We start from the raw sequence: 19546 nt of genomic DNA on the forward strand, positions 1-19546 counted from the left end.
TTCAAACTGAATACTATGTTCAGGTACTTTCTAATTGAGAAGATGGTGGAAAACATACAAGTAAGCCACTTGGACTTACCTTTGAAAGTAGTATACTTAGGGTAAAATTCAATAATTCCCTCTGCATTATCATTTTTCATTATTATGATTCGAACAACAGAGGTGTTTCCTATTTCAGGAGGTTGATCTATCTGAAGTCCATTTTCTTGGATGATAAAATCATATCCTCTTTGGAAAGTCATAAAAAATAAAATTTTAAAACACAAAAAATAAATAACAAATACATAATTGCTTAGCATGAATTGAAAGATCCTTTGGGATCTTTTAGCTCCTATAACTTAGCTCTATTAAGTATTGTAATACTTTTAAGGATACTCAACACTAAGGTACTCCTTTTTTTTAATGATGTTTTGAAAAGATTTCTGTGCTTCTCCCAATTACTGGCACCTTCATGAAACCAAAACTAATATAAAATCACTAAACTTGGGCAATGTGAACATGGTAAATCTATTAGAAAATTTGGAAGCAACTGAAATAAGACAAACCTCTGGAGATCACTTCTGAGCACATGTATAGTAATGAGCCTTGGGCACTCAGAGAGTAAACCAGGTAGGGGTGAGGTTTACATTGCTAGGTTACAAGAGTTGCTTTAAAAATATAAGGAGTATCTTTTTGTTAATTAAATTTCAAGTTAAACCATCAAGATTTAAGAAAATATTTTAATGAAATTATAATTCCTCTATATTGAGGGCAGTTTACTTATATAATAACATTTCTACAAAAGACATATTTTAAGATAGATGTTATTCTCATGGAACAGGCTTTGACTTACAGGGCTTTATGACACTTTATTTTCTAAAGATAAAAAAATGACAGTGAATGATTTTAGTCCTTACAATTCTCAAATTCTGTTTACCTGATATTTATCACCTACCTTGTACTGAAAATTGAAAAGTGGTAAATAAATATTTTGTATTAGGCAAAATTGGAAAACTGAGGATTAAAATATTAAATGATAATAGTAACTATTATCAGTACTCTGAGATGGGTTGTAAATTAGCTGATTACCATACACTAGTATCAAAGTAGTAGTAATTCTAGTGAGTAGGCAACAAGGAAAAAACACTGTGCTATACTACTTTCTTTTTCAGATCAAAGGAAGTCCAGAAATTTATCTGGAAGGACACACTTCTTTCCCAGAATTAAACTTAAGTAGAAACTACTTTTTTAAAAAGCCAAGAAGGCAAAAATATTTAAGTCCCCTTATAATCAATCAATAACACACATATGATCTCACATTTAATTAGCTATTTCTTCCAAAATGAACTTATTCGATTCAAGGGGTGACCAGTTTGACTTTTAACATATTTAATATGTATAGAAATTCATTCCCATTGCCAGTCACTGAATCATTTCTGGGAAATTAAAGATTTGAATTGTAAGTAAACACAAAACATTTTTCCCCCAGCTAGGATGATGTACCCTCTACTTAAGTCACTGAGAGAGAAATATTTTGGTTTAAAAAGTTTTTAAAGCACAAAATTATGTAACAAATGTAAAACTATTTTCATATACAAAAAAAATTGTTCCAGATTCCTATAAACACAAAAGCTATTCTAGTGGAAGAACCCCCTTTGTGTCCTTTGTAAGCTGTGCAGAGGAGAGGAGCTTGCAAAGCTGCTGAACCTGTGAGCTGTTCAACCATGGGTACTCAAGTATGTGCTAAGGGTGTTTTCCATCTCATCAACTGAGCCAGTTCCATGAAAACAGAGAATGAAAGAGACTCATGATGGTTAAATTTTCATCTTCACTAAAAACATATTGCACATTAATGGCCAACCATCTTCCACTCAAAAATTTCCCCACTTTAAAACTGATGTTGGGCACCACCCATAAGAAAACAATATAGCTTTCAGATACACAATGAAAGATGCCCCTCCCTCCAGTTCTTTCTCAGGCACAGAAATAGCAGGAAGCAAATTCTGCCACCCCAGCAGACCTGTGACCTAGAGAACAGTTAGGATCTCTCCTCACCAGATTACTAGACACAGTGTCATGCTCATTCCCTGCCTGCTCTGAATGAATTCACAGATCAGAGCCACATACTCTGTACATTCAAAAGAAAAATTAAAATTCAGAAAAGTGCAAATAATAACACCTAGTCTTTTTCATAATTTCCCTTCTATGAGCTGTTGGAACATCACATAGGTTGAAAAACAGCAAGAAAAGAATAGTTGTACGCCTCAGTATTGGTGTCTACACATGTAGCTTTATTCATTCTCTCTCCCTCTTTTTTACTCATTTCCTGTTTTTCTTTACCTTCCCTGGAGTTCCACCTTTAGAATTGCTACAGAAAATTCTTCAGGGCCTTCAGGATGGTCGTCATCAAGGATTTCAACAAGCAGACTCTTCACCGTCTCTGTCTCTATGGCTTCAAAGAGGAGCTCTCCTGATGCAGAAACAAAATCTGAGCCAGCATCTGCTGTCCCGCTCACAGTCTTGTACCAGAGTCTCACCAGGCCAAAATATCCACCCGAACGGATGATCATGACATTAGCCTAGGCAAAAAGCATTTTCTCATTTGATTTGTATGTCTAATCTACCAGACAACATTATCACTAATTAAAGACTATTTACCAGGATTATGTCGAAATTAAACATGAATTTATAAAGTATATGCTATATGTTAAAATAATGTTAGGAGCAATTTAATGTGTTTGTGAAAAACTTTAGACTATGAACAAGGGAATACTTTTAAAAAGCATTCACAACATCAAAAACAAAAATAATATTAATATTTTTAAGTAAGTCACACCATACCCCCAGTGCTTCCTCTGATACTCGAAGCTGCACCTGTGAAAAGGAAAATCGGCCATAGGGAAAGTCACTGGCCACCACAGTGATGTTGGCCATGCTTCTGGAGCGACTCAGCACTCCTCCCTCGCTGACTTCAGTGAGCTGATACTCATAGAAAGACTTTTCCTCAGGAATATTATCATTCAAAGCCTAGAGAAGGATGAAAACAATCATTAACAGTAAAATCTGTAAAACTTAAACATTCCTTTTACATATAAAGCAGCAACAGATTCTGCAGTATTACCAACCTCCTCATGGCCCACCCCAACACCACACGCACACACACACACACACACACACACACACACACACACACACACAGAGTGAAGGGCATAATAAGCCAGCAACATTGATACCTGTATCACTACAATGGCTGCAGACTGTCCATCTCACATTGTCAGTTTTCCTGACGTTTGAGCAAATACCCCCACAGAAGGAGGGATGATTCTCCAGAACACTGTGACCTCTCCCCAGATTGCTGGGCCCCGAACAAGGCTACAACAATACAAAAATGTATATTCAATACATTTTGATTGCTGGTACTTTTCCTAAATGTTTACTGAATCTTTCAACAGTAACCAATTTTCATTTATTTCAAGAACTTAATACTTTTAAATAAACTTGTCTATCAATTATAAACTGCAAGAAAGTACTTAGAAAATATTGAGCTAGTGTAGTGTCAATGTATGACAAGCATATTGGCAAAAACTGAACATTAATAGTGGGAGGGAATAAAAAGAAGTTGTTACAGATTTTTAATACATAGGGCATAAAATATGAATAGCCTAACAAACTTCTCCAAAGAATAATAAACACTTCATACATGTGCATACTAATGTAAAAGGATAAATAATCATCTTTGGATAACTAACCCAAAGATAAAATATTGAGTCAAGGGCTGGGGATGTGGCTCAGCGGTAGCGCACTCGCCTGGCATGCGTGCGGCCCGGGTTCGATCCTCAGCACCACATACAAACAAAGATGTTGTGCCGCCGATAACTAAAAAATAAAATAGTTAAAAAAAAATATTGAGTCAAATCTGGCCACTTCATTGATGGCTGCCACCTCTATTCCTCATGAGAAATTTTGAGAGAAACAGACATTCCTATGATCATACTAATTCAGTTATATGATAAGTCCTGACATTGTAACACTTAGAATAAAAAATCTTTGACCTTGATGTTTTTTTAAAAGATGGTTTCCAGCTAAGGCAAACATGCTAACAAAGATGGAATATATCTCCTATATTGCACATTTAGCTACAGAATAGGGCTGAAAGCATGGACTTTTGATCTCAACGCCAGGAGCTTTCCTTGGTGTAGGTTATGCAAATCATCCATTAGTCTGAAACTTTTTTGGGATCTAATTTCTATTTCAGTCTAAAAGGTGCAGCATTTCCAAATGATGCTACATTTATGTAAAATCATGATGCATGAACACTGTATATGCACTAAGAATGGTGTACTACGACTAATCCTTTAAACAATGTCATAACCCCGTAGAAGCAAAGAAAAATCTTGAAACTCTTACCTGATGATAGCAGTACCATTATATTTAGCTGAAGGCTCCCCGATGAGGACATGCCTAAATGATGGAGCTATCCCAACTTCTCCTGGCGCTCCCCTTTCTCCCAGAATGATTATTGATGCACTACCTAAGTTGATGATGACACATAACACAAAAGGATAACTACCCAAAATACATACAGTAATGCTAGAATTTTCCTGACCACAGATTTTGCTTTTTGTCACAGACCCATGAATAGGATGGAGTTTTGATAGCAAAAAAGACATGTAACAATACAAAGTTTTTATAATTAAACTCTGGGCCATTTTTTACTGTGATTATTGTTGATAGAACACACAACAAAAATTTTCTTGAAACATTCTCTACTGATCCAAGTAACAAGTCATCACAGGAACCATATGATGCCTGTTTCTGAAGTGTCAAAATACGTAGTTTCTAGTTTCAGATGAAAACAGGTAAACACTACATATCAAACATAATGTGTTAGTTTAAAACAATGTTGAATTATAAAAATAATATGTTTCCAAATTTAGGAAATCAAAACCATTATTAATATTTCAAATAAATAATTCCAAACTTACATAAGACAAGCACATCAGAGCACATATGGAGCATGCATGAGGCCCTGGGCTTCATTCCCAGCAGAAAGAAAAGAAAAGGAAAGGAAAGGAAAGGAAAGGAATGGAAAGGAAAGGAAAGGAAAGGAAAGGAAAGGAAAGGAAAGGAAAGGAAAGGAAAGGAAAGGAAAGGAAAGGAAAGGAAAGGAAAGAAAAGAAAGAAAGCACATGACAAAAATGGGATTACATTGAGCATGTTGTTCTGAAACCTACTTTATTACCATAACAATTATTCATTTTCAATGTAGTTGTTTCTCTGCCACATCATTTTGAATGATTGCATAGCATTCTGCCACATTTAACCAGTCTCCTAATATCACATCATTTAGGAAGCTACCATAATTAATTTTATAATGTTGCTTCATAAAAATGTTTTATTTAAAAAGTCACAGCTGAGCAGTATGAAATCTGACCTGTCTTACCAACATGGGGTATTATAATGTTAATTTAAAAGTGTACTTACCTGAGTACATCTTTATGTTTTAGCAAAATTTTAGGAATTAGAAAACCTAACATTGCCTATCTATGTAACTACTAATTATCTGCTTTAATCTACTTTTTAATTTCTAAAATTTTTCTTACCTTTTGCGGGAGATATTTCTACCTCATCAATTGGTAACAGGTGAATTGTATAATGCCTGTCATTTTCCAGCATGGTGTCTTGCAGTGCATGCAATTCAATGGTCTTCTGAGACTCCATCTATAGCAAATGAGAAGAAAAATAAATCTTCCAGATTGACCAAAGTCAAACTTTGAGTGTTTTTATTAGCAGAATAAGGTTTATGCGTATAATCACTTTTTCAGTCCTTTCTGTTGCCTAGAATAAGGGTTGCATCTAGGGAGAATTATTATACAAAAAAGTCAACTCTAACTATAAATTCCATTTATGCTCTTAATAGGAAAAAATTTAAAAAATTAACTCATCTCTCATCTCCTAAATTTACTGAAAAATTTCAATACTGGAGTTCAATCTTTTAGAGGACAAATGGTTACATCATAATGTAAACTGTAAAAAGTCACAGATTTAATATCTGTAAGGGGAGTTGGCTCCATTCAAGAAGAAAAACAAGCAATGGATGACCTGAGATTATAGTCACAGCTGCAATCGATAGGCTAGAGACACTTGCTGTAGTTAATTATCACTGACATTCTTCTAATGGCCTATTGTCAATGTTAAGTTATCTCTGGCACCTTCCTGGTTAACAATAGTACCACAGGCAGCAATACAGGAGCCTAATTCATAAGGAAAATCTAGTGCTTCCATCCAGGAACCTGGAATTTTATATACACATTTCAAGGTTTTTTTTTTTAATCTTCACCTTTCAGATTTTGTTTTCCTTTGTTCTTATATGTTCCACTTGTTTCTTGCTGAATGCATCCTGTTTTCTTATAATTTTTTCCCCTTGTTGTTAAAACACAGGAATCCTATTTGTTTGTTTGTTTGTTTTTGAGATGAGGTTTCAAGGTCTTGCTATGTTGCCCAGGCTAGTTTTGAACTCCTGGGTTCAACAGAACTTCTCACCTCAGCTTCCCAAGTAGATGGAACTACCTATGCATACCACCATGCTTGGCACAGACTATTACTGATTTTATGTTTCATTCTTTTTGTTTTTGTCCTGAATCTTAGGAGCACATTTTGTATTGATCCTCTTCTGGTCTTCAGCCTTCAGCACTATTTCCATTGGACAATGGATGGCCTTTTATTTCTATTTAGTCTTTGTCCTTTATCTGTCCATTTCTTTTGTTCATTTTATTTTGCTTTTTGGCACTGGGGATTTGAACTCAGGGATACTTTACCATTAAGCTACGTCAGCAGCACTTTTTAAATTTTTGAGAAATCGGTCTCCTAAGTTTCTGAGGCTGGCCTTGAATTTGGTGATCCTTCTGCCTCAGGCTCCCAAGTAGCTGAGATTATAGTTGTGCACCACCATGCCCTGTTTGTTGTTTCTGACCTGGGGTCTCACTATTTTGCCCAGGCTGGTCTTCTGAGTTCAAGTGTTCCTTTCATCTCAGCCTTCAGAGTAGCTGGGATTACAGGTGCTCACCAAAGTACCTGGCTTCTGCCCTTTAAATACCATTTTTCAAATCCGTCCTCATCCTGTCACTCACTCTTAAATGCATTGTTTCTGCTTCTTAATTTTTCTTTCAGTATATACTATTAAAGTCATCCACATTTCTGCATGCAGATTTAATTTAACCTTTTAATTGGTGTGGACAGTCCACTGTTTGCATTTACAATATTTTCAACATTTATCTAATAAGGACTATTAACTGTTGTAAATAATATTACCACGAACATTCTTCTACATGCTTCTTTGTATTTACAGTAATTTCTCTGAGGTGCTATTGGTTGAAAATATAGTTAGCGCTCATAATTTTTGTAATCCCTATTTACACATTTGCCTGCTCAACCAGTTTTTTTTTTGTAACCCCAGAATCAGTGTTCAGGCACTTTTATGGTCATTTGCAGAGATGTGCACACTGGCAAAAACTCTGAGTCATTTTAACATATTTTTCATTTTAAATAAGCACTGCAACTCAGACTTGAATAGCTTTTCTAACACAAAACAATATTTTCTCCTTATAACATATCACAAACTCCTTGTTGAAGACTGAAGATTTCAGCTCTACACTTGGAGGCCATTTAAAACAGTGAATTCCCCAACAGAAAATTAAAATGGAAATGAAATGGAAATACATTGACAATGACAAAGACATCTGTTTACATTATGAGAGTGGAAACAAGAAAAGTCACGTCTTGTTCTACCTCAGGTGGGAATGTGCTCATTGGGCGAAGCTTATTTTCCACCACTATTTGTGTGTCCACAAATGACTGTGAGAGAAGCAAGAGTACTGATTTGGAGATTTACAAATAAATTTTAGTCAACAGGCAAATTCACAAATGTAGCGTTGTGGATAATGATCAACATGCATCATAAGAATCAAGAAGAATCATTACACAGTTATGTTGCCACCCACCTTACTACTCTAGATATAAGGCAGTTTCCATGTGGTATGATCTCCATTTCTCAAAAAAATTGACAAGAAGTAATAGGAAAAACCACTGACAGGTGATTACAAGTAGCAAATGCCAATGTTTTTGGAACACTAGTTACAAAATATAAATGTTCTGGGATAAAAGGTGATGGGGAAGTTTCATGGGGAAATATATTTAGAAGAGTTTCTCTATTAGAGATTCAAAATGTATGCAAGTAATTTTTTAATTGCACCAGGAAAGCTTTCTTAATTCAGTTTGGAGTTTCCCAACTCTATTTGAACACTCAATCTTTTAGAGCAATTATTATTCTGCAGAACAGCAGTACAGAGCAGTGGTTCAAGAAATGCTACTACAAACTACATTAGGAAAACAAAAACAGTTTCTCAGCTTTTTGAAATTTGAAGCCATTAATTTTTGATCATACAATGTAGAAAAAAGTTGAGCTTTACTGTATTAAGTTGAGGTATCAACTTGATATTTTATTAGAATTTTTCTAAATGACTTTAAAACTATTTTAAAGGTTTTTGGAAAGCATTTTCTAAGTGTTAGGGGGTTGGTTAGCCTCTTTCCAACCATAACATCATGTAATCCTTATAGTCTTTATTCAAGTTCAGCATTACTTATCCTTGGTTTGCATTAGAAAACCAAATGTGAGAAGAATTAATGAACTTTCCTGGAATCACATGCTAGCAAATGGAAGAGTTAAGATTTGAATCAAAGTTAACTAGCTATGGACTCTACATCGTTTTTTTTCGGTGGCTACTCCCAGTATCACAAGAGAATTAAGACTATAAAGTGAGTAAAGTAGATGAGTATAGGTGACAGAAAACTGCAACAGCACATAAATCCTTGAGAAAGTGGAACTAGGGAAAAGAGAACACTGAGCAAGAAATGTAAAATGCAGAGAAACAAATAAGAAATACCAGAACTATAAAAGCCATGGTGAAACAGAGGACTCTCAAAGAAAGGTGTAAGTATCAAATACTGACAGGAATCAATGCAGTGGAAAATATATAACCAATTCTTCAGTGGAGTTAATTTGCATTAGTATGAAAAATAAATGCTTAAGATAAATTCTAAAGTAAAAAGAGCAAGTTACAGAACAGATTGCAGACTGAAATTCCATTTGTGTAAGAATAAGATACATATGCTTGAATATGCACAGAAAAAAAATTGAAATGCCATATAAGAAACTGTCAATAGTGGTTACCTCTGGTAAGTAGTAAAGCAAGATCTAGGAGAATTCATGGGGATTTTACTCTTTTCACATCCATCTGTATTGATTGAGGTTTACATGAAGACACATATTTTTATAACAAATTAAAATATAAAGATGGATGGAAGGGACTTCTAAGTTAAACTGGCAGCAGGCTGATTGGGGGAGATGCACCTTCTTCAAATGCATATATAGACACCATAAGGGACCTATACTGACAACAAAGGAAAAAGAAAGTGAGAAAAGGTTTCTAAATTCAAGGCATAATTTTCTCTTATAGAGGTTTCAATCTAGGGTTGACTAAATGGCACATATACATTCCCCAGCCTGAACATAAATAACATGGAGAACCAGAGGATTAAGACCATTTGCTGAGGTCTCTGAACTCCAGGCCACAGAGACTACACCTACCACAATAACTGGCTGCCATAAAATGCAAAGCTGTTGTGGTCCTACTCTCCTCAGCTCTTCCTCTTCACATCAATTCTGATCCTACAATTTACATTATGCATAGAGTGAATGAGATGGGAGTGATGTGTTACATCCCAGGAATTACACACTTCACGTGAGTACACTTAATAAGGTCCCAAGCATAAATGCACATTTTCCTAGAAGTCCTAACAACATTTAAAAAGTGAATATATTGGATCTGAAGTAACTTTCCTATGTTCATACATGAATACACCACTATGTACAACCACAAGAATGGGATCCTGAATAAGTTATACTGCATATATGTATAATAAGTCAAAATACACTCTGCTGTCATGTGTATCTAAAAAGAAAAAATAAAAATGAAAAAAAGTTCATCTATTACAAAATAGGTACAAGTAACACTAAAGAGAACTGCATGAGTGAAGAGATGAAAAATAAGAGATGTTATTTAAGAATAACAATGTCAAAAAATGTAATTAAAAAAAAAAAACATTCCCCAGAAGCAACAAACAGTAGGATCCAAGCTGCAGAAAATTTTATCAGCGATATACAGAATAAGTTGGGATTTTTAAAATCAGAATGCAAAGGAAAAGGTGGAGATAAAAATTATTTGTGTCACAGTGATGTCTCAGAGCATTAAATTTAGTCTCTCTGTGTGTTTCCTTTCCTTTGTTCTTTATTCAGGGGCAATTTTACTTCTTCCAGGCTACGTTGAAAGCAAAGTTTCTAGGAAACTATTGAGCTAAAGGGAAATACAAGATAGGGAAGAAATAATAGTATTCTTGGGATTGAAATCTTTTGAAGAGGTAGGAAGGAAGCAGGAATGGGTAGAGGGAAAAGAACCAAAATTAGCAGAAAAATTACACTTATTCAGAGAAGACCAAGGGAAAACAGTAGGAGAGATTCTCAGAGCAAGCTTTTCTTGAGCATGGCTCTACCCCAGATCTCCATGTAGATTTTCTGATGTCCAGTGAGATCTTATCCCATCAAGAAAGGACTCATTACCCCATGTGCTGGGAGTATTTCAGACAGACAACTCTCATCTTCAGGCTTCTTTGGAAATTGGCTCATCTGAAGAAATACCTCTCCTGTAGGTCAGATCCTCTTTCTGGCATAGTTCACTCGTGGTGACTTACACAACACAAAAGTATGAAACTCAACGCTTCTAAAACTCAGGAAAACTTTGAATTGTTAGTCCCTTTTGAAGGCAAGCTATAGTGTGTGGTAGTGTCAGTTCAAAACTCCATCATAGCTTGCCTTCAACCCTGCACAATGCTGCTGCTTCTACTTGAACAGATGTTGATCTAAGGAGTACTCTCTCCAAAACCTTTAGGCCCTGAATCTCATAACTTTCTCACCAGGAAAGACCTACTGACATATCATCTGTGGACATTCATCAGTCCTGGAGGCTTGCACACTTCTGTAATAATATGAGGCTCAGATATCCTTCATGCAGAAAGACATAGTCAGAAGTGACTTCTCTAGTGCCAAGAAAGAACTGAAAAGATCACAAAGAGAATTTCCCTGTAAGTAGGGGAAGAGTAACTCTCACAGTCATTGGTACATTTTAAGGCAGTCCAGGAAGCTATTATACAGTTAACTGTGGTACCACTAGGGCTGCCCTGTAGACTAGTATCTCAATTGTCAAAGTGAGCATTGCTGTGAGAATTATTTGTGAAATTAGAGATCCACCTGTGTAGTAGTAGCCATAAGCAGGACCAGGAAAAGACTGCAGGGGTTGTCAAAACCAAATTAGAACCCCTGTCCTGTAGATATGGATACCTTAGAACTAGATATGCAAGAACAATGGTGCTGCTATACAATTGTACATAAAGGAAACTCAGCCTTCAACCTGTTTAAGACTGGTGACAATTAGCAAATAGGGTCAAATCCAGGAATAAATCCATCCTTCTTGAGGCTGTGCTCTGAAAAGGAATGGCTTTACCCAATAGGGGAAAATATAACATTATTTTCCATTTGGTATAGATGTTCAAAACCAGAAACCTTTTGTAATCACCTGAGAAGTACATCTAGCATTTGGAACCTGGTAACTAGAAAAATATGCCCTTTATTACCAAGGAAAACCTTCACAGAAATTCATGACTCATTTCTAAATTTTAAATTCTTTGTATGCTAGGTGAGAAATTTTCAGATCATAGCTAAGGTATGCAACCTAGATGTTTCCTGACTCACAGCTTATTAGATTCTGAGAAACAAAGGGATGCTATATCAGCAACACCTGAAATTTAATGCCATTAGAGCAACCAATACATCAAAAATGGTAATATTTAAGGAGCAAATAGTCTGTCAGAGGGCATCACTAATTAATTTATTATTCGCCTATTAGTATACCAAAAGAAAATTCTGTATTTCTTTCTTTGGTTGTGAAAGCTCTGAAGAAAAAAAAAAAGCACGACCCCTAGTTTCTGGTTCTACTAGTTGTAGAAACCAATCATATGGTCAAAGAGATCCTGTTCATTCATCAAAGTAAAGTAGACAGAACCTTTCACCTTCACTTGTTGTTGTAGAGGGCTGAGATACATACGAAAAGATTGTAATGGGCTTCCCATTCTTAAATTATGTATCTTGATTCAGTTTTCTGAGCAGCTATAATATCAATCTTTTTCTCAAAGTGTACAGGGATGTTAAAAATTTCAAGCATTTGTAAAGCTGAGACTATCTACGAGATTGTATTAATATGAGACACAATCAACCTATTCTCAGTATAAAAGTTTTGCATACTCAGAACTTTGCCTTTAGTCAGAGAAGGAACTGTAAGATGTTGGCTGTGGGATAGAAATAGAGTGTGAATTAACCAATCTGACAGCAGAATTGGGAGTTTTCTCCCTCTTTCTCTCTCAGAGAAGAATTTTTTAAACAATATCTTCATTTTATTTGTATGTAGTGTTGAGGATCGAACCCAGTGCCTCATGCATGCTAGGAGAGTGCTCTACCACTGAGCCACAACCCCAGCCCTCAGAGAAGAATATTTTTTCCCCACAGTGTAGGGAATTTCAAAATATTCCAGATGTATTAAATACTATCATATAAATTCACAGTAATATTATGCTAAGAGAAATTAGACAAAATTAGAGAAACTACAAATTATAAATATCAAATTAGAGAAATATAACAGGAGTCCTCATGCTGCCATTACCTCATCAAAATGAAGTGTCCCACTTAAAGGGCTGAGATTATCCTTAGCTTTCTCGTCTACAGTCCACCGAAGTCGGACGGCACCCTTTCCCCCTGGGGACCGAACAAATGTCAATGTCACATATGAATTGTCATCAGAAAACAGGGAATCATTGACCATTATCTGAAAGAAAGAAAATCCAGTAACATAAAAAGAATAACAGAAGAAAAAAACAGAATCTTCTTTTCACGATGACTGCAGTTTTCGAATTTAGAATTCAATTCATGAAATGTTACAATCATGGCAGAGAAAAATATTTCACCCCACTTCCTGTCCTTCTTAGACACTCAACAACATGGAATTTCCCATCTTCTCTTGCAACTAGATAGAGCCACTGAATTCTTGTGAGTAGATTATATCTAGGAGCAACATATGCTGCTGACACTCTGGCCATAAACTTCCACACAATCCTCCATATTCTCTCTTTTCCCATGTGTCAGGTGAATAGAGAGGATTCCTAGGACCTAAATGAGAGAAAGAAGGAGTCTGATACTTGAGTTATCAGTTAAAGACAAGGTATCCATAACAATTAGCCAACTAGGAATACTGGCATAGGACTCCTGTATAAATAATAATATTATGGGAAGGAACTAAGATTTAGGGTTTTTTGTAAAGGTGTTCAGGCTCCCCACATAATACAGACTTCAAACTGTCCTCTCAATTATCTGCAGTTTACCTACGTTAGTAAAAAGAGGTTTTTAGTTAAAAGAGATTTAACTTGATTTAAAGAGAGGAGATTCAATACATTCATTTGCCAGAATTTTTTTAAACAAGTCCTTATTAAAATAAGTAATTCAAATGAATTACATATGTTAACTCAGTGAAATAAAGTCTGAATTGAACCTACAATATCCACCTTCAGTGCAAATGCAAAATAACACAATGCTTCCATTTTTAAGGCAGATACAAACTTAACAAACATGAAATATAGGTTGGTTGGTTGGTTTTCCATGAGACTTTGCATTCAAACCAATAATAGAGATTTGGAGCTAACTGATATGTGTTGAATTTCCATTATTTGTCAGTTCTTCATACACTTTGCTTTTTTTAAGATTCACAGAAACTCAGAAATCAGATGTGTATGCATATTTGGCAAAAAGGGGGCCTGGAAAGTAGTTTGATATTTAGACTGATATTTACTAAGAAAGAAAAAAGAAAGGAATCCATTATAAATCAATTGTATACCTGTGATGGTTTTGATTCCACAGATATAACATTAGTTTGGGTTTCATATGTAGATTTCTGTAGATCTCTGATATTCCTAGTGTCTTGGCATATATACTGCATTATTCTATGAGCAGCTTATGAACTTTGACACATTAATACTAATCTTTCCTCAATATTCTTCAGTTCTCAGTCTAATCTGTGGCACAATTAATGCTAACAGAATGTTTACTATGTGTGCAATGTTGTATGTTTATATACATGTTAAAAGATAAACTCCATGTTATTGGGGACTTTCTCAATAAAAAAGATGGGATATAAGGAAAGCAGCTGGAAAGAGCTGCCAAGAAGCTATTCATTCTACACAATAAAAATAGCAACTGAGACTTAGTGTAAAGAAATCCCAGGTACATGAACTCATTTACTCCACATAACAGTTATGAGGAATTATACACTGCAGACTTAATAACCTGAATCTCACTTGTGAATCTCAAGACAAATTGGAAATTTAAGGCTATTTCGATAAGATGTTATTTCCAGGCATGATTCAATTAGGTTTAGAGCACAAAAGTTTATGTTAGCAGTTAAGATAAAATGAATAAGCAAAAATTACTTATGAATAGTAGCATAGCTTTATTTTCCATATAGGGAAGAGAAACTTAAAAACGCAATATCCAACATCCAACTCCAAAAGTGTGATGAACTCCAAAGCAAAAACATTAAGGTTTTACCACCTGAAGATTTCAACACTAAACCTGAAATTTTAACCTAAGCTCATAAGCTAATAGAGGAATTTTATTAAAAAATTAAGTTACTTATTCATACATATTAAAATATGCAAAGAATTCCACGTGGTTGAAAATACACAAAATATTAATGCTGTCTCTCTTAGGATACTAATATTATGGAAAATTTTACTCTCCTCTTTAAATTTGTTTTATTTTTTTCAGACTTTAATGCTGTCTGAGAGATAATCACAGCTATTCTTTTGCCAACCCATCACTCCTTGGAAACACTTGTGCAGTTTTTTGCCAAGGAAGAAAGAGAGTTTCATGGAGCCACAGCAAAACTGTGCTCTGTTCCTTTTATAGTTCCTATTTCCTAATGAAATTGAAATTTCATTGACCAAATCATTAGGTAATTATTAAGCTCTATTTTTATTCTGGAGTGTATGAAAAGCCCAGCTCTGAGAGGTAAGTTGTAGGTCTAGCCTTTCATGCACAGGACAGTAAAGACAAGGGGCAGTCAAGCAGTTTAATCACTGAAAATTATCCACAATGATCAAATATAAATGATTAAATAAAGGGAGTGATGACATATGTAATCAGGAAAGTTGCTAAGGATCTTTATGAATATTTCATCTGGGAATTTCCTTTAAAAGATAAAATCATAATAATTATGGCCCAGAGATCATGTAATAATAATAATTATGATAGAGTCATAGTACTTTCAGATGTGGTGATACTTTAATATTAGTTGCCAAGCTATGCCACACAAATATTTAATTCTTATGATTAACCAATCATAAGAATCTTTTTTTCCCTCCCTCAGAAGATGAACCAATAATAAGTGAACTCCCTCTTTCAGGTCTTGGAAGAAAACAGCCAAGTGAGAAGTGAGAAGTGAAAGGGAAAAACATGACAGCATACCAGAACTGAGGGAAAATTCCCTCATCAACTAAACCCATCCTGGGATGCCACATTCAGGCCATGACAGTCCTGTTATGTGGCCAGGATGGTGATCTGTAGAATAGACAGAAAATAAAAGGTATGGACAAAAAGTACTTCTTGTTCTAGTATACTCAATAAATAGGAAATCGCATTCCCTCTGTAATTGTCCGGTGTTAGGAGCTCACATTATATGAAGCTGTATGTATATGTTGGAGGATTGGCCCCTAAATTAACAGCAAACTCAAAAGATAATTGAAGAGAGATTTGTAAAGGAAGAGTAATGAAGAATTTCAAAACAAAAGTAACAGACACTTTTCTACTTAAAACTATATGAGAATTTCACACTCCCCTGATATATTTAACTTACAGTCTGTTTTTCAAATCCAAATACTCCAAGTGGGGAATCATTCTGTGGAATAATTACAGTTACCACAACATCATCCCCCAGTCTGCCACCTCCAGCCACATGGATTAAGGAAATATTGAACAACTCCTTGAGTTCAACCTCAGCATCATCAATTATGGTGATTTGTATCATTGCAGTAACCTACAAAAGAAAGGAAAAAAAGGAGAGAGGAAGAGAAAAATAGAGATAGGAAGGAAGAGAGGGAGAGGAGGGGAAGGAAATATTGCAATAATTTTTCATTATATATATTTCAATAGAAACTTAGAAACATGACACAAAAGAAAGAAGTAATAATTTTGCCTGTTAGATTTGTAATACTTTTAAAATCATGATATTTATAGTAGTTGAAAGTCAGAAATTTACAGTCTGCTATTTTTGAGATAAAACATTATAAATGTAATAAAATATAGTATTTTTACAGATAGAAAGAAACAAGAACTTTTTAATCTTGAAAAAATATTATAAGTGCTATGAATGCTCTAACAACTATTGTACAAACATAAAACCTAGTGTGCTTTGTTTTATTATATGAAAGCAAATGAAAGAATAAAAATTATCATTGACTTCTGCAATTCATATAAATGCTATTGATTTCAAATATATATATATATATATATATATATATATATATATTTAATGTAGGGGAAAAGAAAAGCAGGAAGAAAGGCCAAATTTGATTTTGGGGTTTTTTTAAAGATTTTTTAAAAATCAGGATTTAGTTCATTTCTCTGAGTTTATGTTAAAAGTTTTATAAACTTATAAATAAACTTGGTTCACCTTGTGATTTCCCTAGTGGTCATAAACCTATACTAGGTATATATTCAATATTTAAAGTCTCTTTTTGTATGACACAGGTAAATTCCAATACTTTGATATAGATCTTTACCAGAAAATGAAGTTTTCTACCTAAAACCTTTAATTTAACAACAAGGAGAAGCAAGAAATCTGGATGTCACACTCAGATAAACGAAAGCTTGAACAAAATCAAATGGTAAAATGGAAGCGCATTAAAATGTGTGCACCTCAAATTGGTACTGCAGGATACAGACTGTCTTCCATATTGATGTGGACTTCAAGGATCAGGATGATACTAAGGATGTTGGAAAATGATGAGACTTCAACTATGTGCTCAGAATTACTACTGATGACGTAACTAAAGTTGGAAGGTTGCTTTGGTGAAAAATCAATTTTTAGTTTCTGCTTTTAATGTAAAAATTTCATGTACTTAACATTTCCTCCTCCATGTTAATAGGAAATGATGCAAATTTCTAAATCTGATAATAGAAAACAAAAACTCATGATTTCAAAAACATTAATTATAATAGGTCTCTATGTGTAGAAAAATGTAGATTTGCATGCTTATTTTTTAACAGAATTTCCTGAGCCCCTAGGGGCAACCAATAAGTTTATGAATACTATGCAGATTTGTCAAGGCAAGAATAAAGCTACCTATAAATTCTGCTATATGAAGTTACTAATATTTTCATGGTTGTGCATATGCCTTTTCCACTTTTCATGGAAAATATTATAAAGATATCTCATTCTTATATATTACAAAACACCCAATTTAGAAAATTTATAATACTTTGGGAATATTTTGTAATTTTTAAGCTTGGTAGACCTAAGTCTAGAATGTCATTTATTTTTCAGGTTTTAGTAAAATAAAGTAAATTTGAGACATTAATTTAATATTTAAAAATTTTATTGGAAATTCTAAATTAAAATATGCATTTATAAACATTAAGAAATAAATAGAGGGGGTGAGGTTGTGGCTCAGTGGTACAGTGCTTGCCTAGCATGCATGAGATATGGGTTCAATCCTCAGCACCACATAAAAATAAAATAAAAGATATTGTGAAAAAATTGTCCTTAACCTTTATTAAAAATAAGAAATAGAATAAAAGCATTTGTGATCATAAATACAGTCAAGTTCATCACGTAGGTTTTTATACACTGCAGGCACCTCTAAGTCAATCATTATACTGTTTTAGAATTTTTGGTTTTTTAATGGAATCAGGTGGGGAAGTTCAAAAAAGGGTGAGCTAGGCACAGTGCCTATAATCCCAGTGGTTCAGGAGGCTGAGACAGGAGGATCATGAGTTCAAAGCCAGCCTCAGCAACTTAGGGAGGCACTAAGCAAGTCAGTGAGACCCTGTCTCTAAAAAAAAAATACAAAATAGAGCTGGAGGTATGGCACAATGGCCAAATGCCCCTGAGTTCAATCCCCAGTATTAAAAAAAGGGGTGTAATTCTTGCTTCTTAAATTTCTCTTCCTAGGCCCACATTTATTAATAATATCTGTGTTTGACTTGACACAGAAACATTCAGAGTTATAATACAACTGGCAATCATTAATGCATGCTCATTTGGTAGATACCTATAAAATTCTTGAAGAAGAATCAAAAAATACTAACATGTTCATGACAAACTTACTTGCCCATCTGCAAATTCAAGAATCCCTTGAGATGGATTAAAGTCTTCCAGGCCAGCAGTGCCTGGTATTGCTTTCCAATAAACATTTACTGTCTCAAAACTTCCAGCCAGCCGGACTACAGGAACCTGAAGAAAGTTCAAGGGTGGAGGCACCTCATGAGCAGTAATAACTCCACCAACATCCTCGAATAAAGAACACATGTTGAAAAGTAAGACAAAATGAGCAACTATCCTAAATCATCATCTTGTAACTTTTTTGCTTCCACTTATATCTCATACTTCACTCTTCAAATTATAAGTTAATAGAACGGAAATAGGCATGACAGGTTTTTAGAACTTTTACTCTGAAATTTCACAAAAAATAAACTTGATGAATCCTTTGAGCTGGTCAAAGAGAACTAAGAATTAATTTGAAAGACAAATTTGGCTGTTCATCTATTTTAAAATACCTACAAGCAAAGCCAATTGTTTTGCAGAAAATACAAAAACACTGAACAAATCATCAGGGATGAGCTTCTACATTATTATAAATATATGAAATTCAACTCACCCTAGTAAAATGAAATATAAAAATTCCTCTGGGATCATCATTTTCCTCAGTCGTTATCTCAGCTGTTTCCATTCCTGGTCTCTGTACACTTGGCTGCTCTGCAGAGAAGTCAGAGTTCACCAGGTTTACCTCAGTGATGATGATGATAAATCCTTCTTCCAACTCAGGAGCATCATCCTGGGAGGTGGGGTAAAAGAAAAAGTGCTTTTCTGTTTTTGGTTGTGTTTGTGAGGTGAGGTCTCACTATGTAGAGCATACTAGTCTTGAGCTCCTGGGCCCAAGAAATTTTCCTGCCTCAATCTCCCTTGTAGCTGGAACTACAAGAATTAACAAGGATGGTAGAATATGATAGACATCATCACCCAAAGTACACGAATTGGTGTCAACATAATTTATATACAATCAGATATATGAAAAATTATGCTGTATATATGTAATAAGAATTGTAATGCATTCTGCTGTCATTTATTTAAAAACA

The 19546-nt window shown here is 34.6% G+C and overlaps 1 protein-coding gene across 1 annotated transcript in view; it reads right to left on the reverse strand.

The window, feature by feature from the left end:
- The window catches only part of LOC120890492 (adhesion G-protein coupled receptor V1), a 101893-nt gene that overhangs the window by 48022 nt on the left and 34325 nt on the right, over positions 1-19546 (reverse strand). Inside the window, 10 exon segments of the mRNA XM_078036538.1 lie at positions 80-228; positions 2320-2558; positions 2821-3006; positions 3213-3351; positions 4387-4510; positions 5583-5700; positions 12807-12968; positions 16047-16226; positions 18519-18701; positions 19069-19245. Coding sequence (XP_077892664.1) covers positions 80-228; positions 2320-2558; positions 2821-3006; positions 3213-3351; positions 4387-4510; positions 5583-5700; positions 12807-12968; positions 16047-16226; positions 18519-18701; positions 19069-19245 — 1657 coding nt within the window.

Source organism: Ictidomys tridecemlineatus, unplaced genomic scaffold (assembly GCF_052094955.1).
Source record: "Ictidomys tridecemlineatus isolate mIctTri1 unplaced genomic scaffold, mIctTri1.hap1 Scaffold_417, whole genome shotgun sequence".
NCBI lineage: Eukaryota > Metazoa > Chordata > Mammalia > Rodentia > Sciuridae > Ictidomys > Ictidomys tridecemlineatus.